The 9,727-nt window shown below is 42.7% G+C and overlaps 2 protein-coding genes across 3 annotated transcripts; both read right to left on the reverse strand.

Moving 5' to 3' along the window:
- Window positions 1-984: 984 nt before the first annotated feature.
- Window positions 985-3,340, reverse strand: LOC124700191. Of its 2 annotated transcripts, none has more exons than XM_047232358.1 (6): window positions 3,041-3,340; window positions 2,505-2,607; window positions 2,116-2,321; window positions 2,010-2,037; window positions 1,187-1,295; window positions 985-1,091 (listed from the first exon to the last, which is right to left on the reverse strand). In XM_047232358.1, the coding sequence occupies exons 1-6, from the start codon at window positions 3,323-3,325 to the stop codon at window positions 1,010-1,012; spliced, it is 813 nt and encodes a 270-aa protein (XP_047088314.1). In that variant the 5' UTR covers window positions 3,326-3,340; the 3' UTR covers window positions 985-1,009. The 2 variants fall into 2 exon arrangements, with proteins under 2 accessions (XP_047088314.1, XP_047088313.1); XM_047232357.1 differs by having other exon boundaries at window positions 2,496-2,607.
- A 2,651-nt stretch (window positions 3,341-5,991) lies between these two features.
- Window positions 5,992-9,492, reverse strand: LOC124703974 (probable ethylene response sensor 1). Its single transcript, XM_047236208.1, has 5 exons — window positions 8,547-9,492; window positions 7,883-8,251; window positions 7,536-7,802; window positions 6,640-6,767; window positions 5,992-6,461 (listed from the first exon to the last, which is right to left on the reverse strand). The coding sequence occupies exons 1-5, from the start codon at window positions 9,450-9,452 to the stop codon at window positions 6,227-6,229; spliced, it is 1,905 nt and encodes a 634-aa protein (XP_047092164.1). The 5' UTR covers window positions 9,453-9,492; the 3' UTR covers window positions 5,992-6,226.
- Between the last annotated feature and the right edge of the window lie 235 nt (window positions 9,493-9,727).

Here is a 9,727-nt window from a genome sequence, read left to right on the forward strand (position 1 = left end):
GTCGGCGAAGTAGTCGTTGTGCAAGCATGGCATGCCCCTCCATCCTCTCGCCGGGCTTCGACTTCCTTCTTCCCGGCCTTGATCCTCCGCGGCGCGGCCTCTTCCTCTTCTCCGCCTCGGCGTCAAGCATGTCCCGGAGGGACGCGATGATCGGCAAATGCTCCCGCAGGTCGTCGTCGAACGCTTGCTCGTCCTCCGGCAGCGAGGGCAACCATCTCATCGTCGCTGTCCATGGCTAAAGCAAAATCAATGGTTAAAATTGCGCCGAGGCGGACGACGCAACAAACGGCGACCAATCGCGCCTACCCGGCAAGTCGTCGAGCACCTTCGTGCGCGGAGGTGGGGCGGATTTGACGGCGCGTTCCGGGAGGCGCCGGCGACGCGGCGGCGGCGGCACGACCGGCGGGAGCCCCGGCCCGCGACAACGGTGGCCGACTCGCAGCACGGATCGGACGCCCAAACGGCCGGGAAATCCAGCGGCGGCGGTGGGGTGGGAGGCGCGGGAAGGAAGGAGCGACGAGAAAAGAGGTGCGAACCAACGGTTTATGCAAATAGTCGCCGACATGTGGGAGCCCGCCTCGCATTTCGTTGTGTCCGGCGTCCCCGGAGCGTCCCCTGTGGGACGGGGACGGGCTCGGGACGCCGGACACCGTATCGGGCCGCGCCGGACAAAAATGGGCTTTGGGGGACGCGGCTGGAACGCTTTTTTTGTCCGGCGCGCCCCAAAGGATCCCTTTGGGGGACGCGACTGGAGATGCTCTGAGAGACTCTGGTGTACTGCAAACACGCGGGAGCAGAGCTCCTATATCAATTGAAACATGTCAACCAGACATATCCCCGTTATTCATACACATGAGAGAAATCGTTATCACTACGAAACTTTACAGGCTTACAGCACAGCTGAGCTGACACATAAACCATGTCACATATGTACAGTTAACACACCGAGTTTGTATTTACAATTTGCTGACCATTGCTCGGGATCATGAGGCCACTATTCATTGGCATCTTACATTGCCTTCATGATAAATTTGGTGGACACTACAGCTCCTTTCGCGGCCATTTTCAGGACAGCACGACTCCTGTACAGCCTGCATCCAATTGAAAATAACAATCAAAACAGCTGTGGTTTTGCCTATAAGTTGGAATACAGGACATACAAATTTCAAGGTGAGAGAACTTTTACCCTGCTATTGTGATCCCCCAAGTTGCCAATATGTAAATCACCTTCCCAGCCTCCCAGAAACTTATCCATTTATTCCGGTCTGTCATGGAGCTCAACGCCGTTGCAACAGCTGCTTACGAATTAAAAGTTAGAATCCATATGAAATAAAATGGAAATGTCAGCCACATGCCTACTAATAGTTAAGCTAATGTCAACAGCATATTTGTTTCTTCTGTGAAATAAAGAACGCCTGAGCACAAGGGTACAACAAATTAACATACACCTCAACCAAAGTGAAGGACGTACTTTGGTCATGGCTAAATACTTGTTCGAGTCTCTAAAAGAGGACCAGATGTGCTAGTTAGTTATCTCTATTATGCCATGACTCAAGAGATCCTTGAGTAATTGATTAGATAAATACATGCAACAACTGTAGTATAATAGCATACACGCATAATGTAGCATTGAGCTGTTAATCTCCCAAATGTCACAAGTGCAGTAGGTCCCCACTGTGATGAACTTTCTCAACTGCAAACAGCCTATCTTACAAATTCTGACATTTTTTTGTCAGTGTGCATGTCTCCATTGTGGTCAACTTTCTCAAAGCACTAAGCTACTAACTAGATCGACCTAATTAATCAACCCACACTGTCATTGTTTTAAAGCGAAGATTTAAGAAACATAATAATATTTACAAGATTTTTTTTTAAATGAAGGCAAAAGTTTTGCTTTATCCATTATAATTAAGAAGGTGAACAGTTAATCAAGGGAAAACCAGGCAAAAACTGTATTTACAAGATTATAAAGTTTAACTTTAGAGCAAAAACATGGAGGATAGCCATACCCTTTTGCAGCTCCTTAGGTGATAATTTCTGAAGAAAAAACAACGGACAGTTAGAAGATGAAGTAGCGCCGAAGAGGACGTCTCAACTCGTGAAAATAAAATATACCTTGGACTTTGGATCTTCAAGAATGCACCTAGCAACAAAGGTAGCAAGAGCATCGACGATGTCATCTTCATTAACCATTACATAATTTTCGTTATCAATTCCACTAATTTCCTCCATATTCCCCCCAGCAGTATCACAGGAAACCAAGACCCATGATCCATTCTTCCCTTCACCTTTAGTGTCTGTAGTATCTCCAACTTCCACCTCTGGTTTGATTCAACCAGAAAGAAGAAAGATGTAAATCCATAAGAATTACAGAATAAAAAAAGAGGAACAGAGAGTTGCTATGAAGCATAGTTCAGCAACAAACTTCACAAGGTTTTTTTTTAGTGTTACTTCAAAAAAAAAAAAAAACTTCACAAGGTTTAGCAAGGATGAACCTGTCATACCGCCAGATAGTGCCGTATGTGGATGCATTGGCTCGTCTCGTACTTTCTCAAGATGAGCAAGGAAGCTAGCGTTGTTGACTGTCGCTACAAGACGATTATGCAACTGCATAGCGAAATCACATCGCCAAATGATACGAGTCAACATAAAAAATGAATCAAATAATTCTAAACTGAATAGTGTGTCATTATAGGTACAGCATAATGAATGTATAAGTTATACTATTGGTATTGAGTTCATATATATCATGGGAGATATTAGATGGTTAGTTCTCTTGTTGCACAGTAAACTTAATCTACAGCTCCATACTAACATTATATAATAACATAGTAGAGCATAATACTCAGAACTAGCATAACTGCAAGGCTATGGCTCAAAGTACACCACAACAATGATGCTATATCTCCTCGTAATGCCAAATTGTGGATAAACAACTGTTTCTAACAACACAACAACGAGTTATATCTCATTCTAAACCGTTTATCGCGGATATAAAACAAACTGCGACTATGTGAAAGGGGAGGTGAGAGGTGCTCACGTCGGGAGGGCACTCCTGGGAGACAAAGGGCGCGCCCTGCAGCTCGCGAAGGAGCACGAGGTCGTCGGCGAGGCGGGCGCGGAGGATGGCGTTCTCCGTCCGCAACCGCGCGGCCTCCGCCTCGTCAGCGGACACCGCAGGCGGGGTCGCGGCGCCGTCGTCGTGGGCCGGGTTGTGGCCGGCGCGGTGCTCGTAGGCGTAGCGCGCGACCTCGGCGATCTCCACGAGGGTGTGGGCGACCTCCAGGGGGATCTTGTGCGCCGCCGCAGCCACCCTGAGCGCCATCGCCGCCTCGATCGATCGACCGATCGGTGGCTCGGCTGGTCTTCCGCTCTCGCCGGCGTGATGCGAGGTGGAATCGGAGAGGACGACGGCGAAGTAAACCCTAGCCAAGCGCGCGACCTCAGGACAGTCGTGGACGGTGTGTTCGATGGATTGGGGATTTCGGTGCCGTGCTCCAAACTATAGAACGGAATTGAGGATCAAGTCACGTTCAGGTGGGCCACATTGAGAATTTTATACTCCAGCAGTTCCAAAATATATGGCGTGTTGTTTTTGTATTTGTTCAAACTTAATTCGGTCATACTGTAGAACTTTGGTTTACAAATCAGAAATTACTTGAAGTTCAAAAATAAATCAGTAATTACTTGAATATATTGAGCCTATTTAGGACGGAACCAAAACTCAAACCTGTTATATGGTCCCAGGGGTTCGCTCTAATGAAACTACATACTTCCTCCGTCTATATAAATATGTAACTCAATTTTTTTAGATATAAATGTATCAACACACTAAGATACAACTGTATTTAGATAAAGTTGTGCCATTTATTTCTTCTGCTGCAGATTGGTCAGCCTTTCTTTTGTCTTGGAAAATTGTAGAGGTAGAGTGTGGGAGATGAATATCACCAACAAAAGGATAAATTTACTCACATCTAATCTTTTATTTTCAAACATTTAAAAATCATATTTTAAAGTTTTAAAAAATCTGAAAAAATTATAGAGATAGACAATGATGCATACTATAATACTGTAAAACCTCAATATGAACTGTTTTAAATGAAAAAATCTGACACACTTATATAACTTGTCAGATTTTGTCAATTTATTGCGTAGCCTATAATACAAAGTAGTTTGTATTGAGATTTTGGTTGTTTTTACTCCATTCGATTTAAAATAATTGCTAAAAGATGGGATGTATCTAGACATGTTTTACTGTGTAGATATATCTATTTTTAGGCAATTATTTTAAACCAGAGAAAGTCGTATACATCATTAACTGCCTCTAGAATTTTATTTCAGATTTTTAAAACTTTAAAATACAAATTTTTAGTGTTTTAAAATAAAGGGCTAAGTGTAGCTTGGTCTTTGTGTTGAGTGTCCCCTACAACCATCTTAATCAAATAATTAAACACAACAATGATCACAACAAAATCATTTTCTCACCGGCCAGGTGGTTTTCTTAAGTAAAAAAAATAAGATAACCCGTAGCAACCATAGAGTAAGGATAAAAACAAAAAATACAAAAAAAATGTATATTAAATTTTCTCAGATGGATTGCTAATTTTCATTTAGTTATTTCGACTGTATTATATTTACATTTCAATATTTTATCCTTTTCATTGCCTCATTTCATGTCCTATAGATTATACTTTTTAGCATTTGAGGGACATTTAGATTTTGTCTTGGCGTGCGCTGAGAGTTTGTTTCACTGGATGTGCTTCTCATCTGCTATTGGGCGGCCTGGGAAGGCATTTGGTTTTTTTGGATGATGTGAGTTGGTGTATTGTCACCCTCTTCATCCCACTGTAGGTTTAGCGAGGTGGCTTCGAGTTTGATCTTTTGTATTGCTTCTTGTAAGAGGTTGTGAATAATCTAATAAAAAGCCGTGTGCATCCCTTGGATATGCAGAAGCTGAGGCGATATTTCCCCCATTTCGGAAAAAAAAAATGTGGCTAACGTCCTCATTAAGATCATTATTATTTTGCAACATTGATTTTAAGTACTGAAACATGTTATTTTTAGGCACTATTTATTCTTCTAGACTAATATCACCATCATCCTCCCGAATGCCACTAAATTTGCATCACATATACTTAGTTTCGGTTGTACTAAGTCTGAATCCCTTCAGTTCTAAAGTCTGCCCCAATTTCTATGGAAGTCCACCCTACTTTCATCTAATAGCATCATATTATCAATGAAGAGCAAACGTCAAGGAATATCTCTTTTGTATAACATGTGGATACGAAATCTAATTTACCAATTAATTAAAATCTTACGGTATTTGGTGAAACCACTATCTCTTCAGTTTTTTCAATTTTTTAGGTATATTTACTAAAGAAAATTCCTTTTACCTCCTAGGCTCGAGTGAGCTCATTTTTAAAAACGAAAAAAAAAACTCATTTTTATGTCTCAAATAATTATGGAAAAAATAACTAGTACATGTAATGTCTAGTATGTATAACCAAATTTGTGTCGAAATATATTTTAATGTGTTGTTTGGATAAAAAAAGACAAAAGTCGGAAGCAAAATCGAGTTAATTTTTGCCTTTTCAAAGTCCTAATTCTATTATTTTTGTGTAGTTAAAAACTCTGCACATATGTAGAGAACATGTGCGTGTATCCACCAAGAAAATGGCATATCGTTTCGATTTTTTATGGAACGAGCTCGCTGGAGCTCAGTTAGTACAAACTCTGTTGTCTATTGCCATCAATTCTAAAAAATAAAAATAAATGTGACGGCTATGAATTGTTCATACATGTGAAGATCAAACATTATGAATATAAGTAAGAATGAATTAGTAGAAGCATTATTCATTCTATATTATTCTTTATTGTATCTTCCAAATAAGATGAGTTCGATTTTGAGAATTCGTTGGAATTTTTACACATGCTTCTACGGAGGGAACAGTTTCGACCTAATATAATCGGGCAGGCCATGACGAGCGCCTCTGAGGGTCAAGCACACTCGGAATACGCAAATCCGCTGACAGTATATTCTACTGAACACAGCAAGTTAGTGCTGTATCCAGGAACATAACTGCACTCTGCAGTCCCATTTGCTATACACATTACTTGTACAATATATGCTAGCTACCGCAAGACTAAGCACAAAATTAGAGTACAAAAACTAGCTACTACCTACTTGCTGCCGAGCCGAACTGCCATCGATCATTTACACTATAGCTCATACGCTTCTCTGGTATCGAGGTTTCAGAGAAGATAGCCTCCTCTCTTCGTGAAGAGCCCTCGGACCGGTGGAATCAGCATTTGCGCTGCTTGGCCATGCGTGAGGGGTCAGCTGTTGCTGATACGCATTCATGTTGTCGGATACGCCGAGCCTGATGATAAATGTAGCTGTGCAGCCTCTTCCTGCTCCTTCACTCTCCAGCCAGATGTGCCCTCCCATCAGAGTAACAAACCTACATAAGATTTTTCAGAAGGTTTCCGTGTTTTAGAATGGGTGATTATGAACCCCTGCAAGCCAAAGTAAATATATATCCTTCATCCTTGTGCTGCTTCGAGAGAAGCTGAGTTACCAAACCCAATAACCTGTAGAAGGTTTACTAGTAAGGAGGTTGAGGCGTGACAGTGGATTACCTCCTGCAAATGGCAAGGCCAAGGCCACTACCATTGTATCCTCGGTTACCACCAGGCTGAGTTTGAGCGAATTTTGTAAATACATGAGGTAGATCCTGAGGGCTAATGCCACAGCCTGTATCCTTTAGCTGCAACAGAAGAATGGCAAAACGTAAATAATCAAGAAACTGATTAAATAATTACCTGATAACACGTAAACTTTATAGTTAGATAATGATTTTAAGTCATCTTGAAAACAGTCATTCTTCTATGACATGTTCATAAACTGTAACCTTAGAAACTTTTATTCCCGTTCTACTCTCATGAACACTGGCATCAGCTATAAATAAAAAAGTAGTCCTGTCAGCATGTGTGCTTTTCCGATGTAATGCTTTGTTGTTATATCTTAACTCATTTCTTGCATAGTTGAGAAGATGATGGGTTGGTTTGGGTTTCTCATCTCATGCGCCACTGCTTTATGTTTCAATTTAATACCGTGTGGGTTTTTGCAAATTCAATTTCAGTCTCTCTTTGCTCTCCGGTGTTCAAGCAACAAGCAATAAAAGATAGCCCCAATGGTACAGCCGTATGGACAAAACTAGAAAAAAAGTTTATCGGACCTAGCCTGCAGTGAAGTAACAAGTCATATGAACAACTTCACGACAATGTGACTTTAACAGCCCTCCAACCAAGATTTCCGATGCACCACATGCCAGCAGACCAATGGTTATCAGCCTGGTCAGACGTGTGTAATTTCATGCATGCACATGTTGAGCAAAGGTTACTCCGATGACTATGAAGATACATGGTGTATTTAAGTTGTTTTGTATTTAGATCTTTGTTTCTGGATCCTATTGCAAGAACATGAGCTGATAGCTTTAACAAGACAAACCCTTCAAATTAGTCTCTATAATTACCTGAACTTTCAAATAAAAATGGCCATCACTTGCAGCTGGATGAAAGTCTGAGGTTCTGAACTCTCTTAAAGAATCAGGCTTGAGAATGGAGGCTAAAAGTGTGATGTGGCCCTCCTTGGTGAACTTAACGGCATTGCCAGAGATATTCAGAATAGTTTGCATTAACCTCTTTTCGTCGCCAATAGCACATAATGGCAAATCTGGTGCTAACATAACCGACATCGATAGACTCTTGATAGCTGCGATTGGTCTGATGAAACTCATCACCTGTAAGACCAACAAAAAATTCAGGCAAATGAAATATACATGTAGACATTAGACAACCAGAGAATGATAATGTTGTAGACCTCTTTGAAAACAGCATGAAGATTGAATGCTCTGATCTCCAACTCAAGGCTGCCATCCTCAAGTTTGGAAAGATCTAATACATCATTGATAAGTGTTGCTAGAAGGTTGCTGCTTTTTAATACCGTTTCCACCATTAGGCGCTGCTCAGGAGTGAGTTCAGTTTCCAAAAGTAAGGAAGAGAGAGCTATAATAGCATTCATTGGTGTTCGCATTTCATGATTCATAACAGCTAGGAAATCGTTCCGAGCACGGATGGCCGTTTCAGCCTCTCGCCGAGCTAAATCCAGAGCAACGTTTTGCTCCATTAGTAAATCGCGTGCACGCATGGACTCTTCAAGAATAGCTGCATGAGAGAGTGCAACTGCTACCTGGAAAAAGAGAAGCATTTCAGCTTACAATATCATTTCACAATGTACAAGTAGTAATGTTATACCAACATTTATTAGCCTTAGTACCATTTGGTTTCAAGGAAATAAAGGATTTTTTAGAATGATCTGATACAATGGATCATAACATCATACTTGTCAATAAATAAGCATTTCCAATTAAAGAGCCTATTGAAAAACATATTAAACATCATTCACTCCTATGAATATCCATGTTATACATAACCAAACTAAAAGAAGCGGCATTGTGTTCGAGAAAAAAAGAAGTGGCAATAACCTGATCGGCGACAACCTCAACAAGCTCCAACTCATGCACATGCCAGTTCCTTGCACTATCAGATGGAAGCATCAGAACCATAATAGCATAGCTTTTCGCTGAAAGCTCCGGCCAGTCATTTATTTGGAAATTTGAGAGATTCAGAAGAGGTACTCGCACTGCAGCCACCTCTGGTGGAACATATCGTCCTGCAAGAGGCCGAATCCGTGCCAACGGACATGTGTGGGGTATTATAATTGCCCGGTTGCTACTGAAAACTTGGTTGATCACAGGAAGATTGATCGGTATAGATGACCCGATGGTAATCTGGTGGCGCAGAGTATGCGAGAGCTGGAGGCTCGAACCGCTTCGTGACGGCATCCACAGGGCACATTCCTCCAGACCCAAGGTCCTCCCTAGCTCAACGATAGTAGTCTTCAGAATCGTGTGCCTGTCAAGCGTGCTCCTGATCTCATGGGTCAGCATCCTGACATGCCTCCCGGTCTCCTCCTGCGTCCTTATCAGGCCCATCTCCCAGTCCAGCTCCTCGGCTTTGTTCTTCAGAAAGAGCTCCCTCGTCTTCACGCTCAGCAGGTCGGGGATGATGTGCACGAGCATCAACGCCGTCGCGCAGGAGACGACGGCCGTCGAAACCTTGGCGACGGTCATGACCATCGCGACGGTCTTGGTGTGCGTGGTGAAAGTCCAGAGGTTGATGAGGTGGGTGGCTCCGCAGAGGACGATGAAGGCGCCGAACTGGATGAGGACCCATCGGTACGGGAAGAATGACGACTTCTTCACGAAGTAGATGAGCTCCAGCGGGATGGAGAAGTAGGCGAGGGCGATGAAGAAGTCGGAGATGTACTGGTACTTGATGAGCAGCTCGTCCGTCGGCCACAGCGGCTCGATGCAGTCGCATCTCTCCATCCCTCGAGCTTTGGTGTTGCATCCGCTGTCACAACATTCCCTGCGGAAGAAAGAAATGCATGAGTGAGTTGCCATGGCATGAACCCACATCCCTAGGATCTCACTCGAACAAGTTTGTACCGTTTCCCATTTCACACACATAACAGGAACTATTGCCTAACAGTAATAGAAACAGCAGCGAAAGCTCTATCTATAGTTGAGTACACATTGGATATGGACAGAGGCTAGGGAACACAGGGCAAGAGGCAACCCCCACATAGACACACATATGTAAG

The sequence above is a fragment of the Lolium rigidum genome, chromosome 3 (genome assembly GCF_022539505.1).
Source record: "Lolium rigidum isolate FL_2022 chromosome 3, APGP_CSIRO_Lrig_0.1, whole genome shotgun sequence".
NCBI classification, from domain to species: Eukaryota; Viridiplantae; Streptophyta; class Magnoliopsida; order Poales; family Poaceae; genus Lolium; species Lolium rigidum.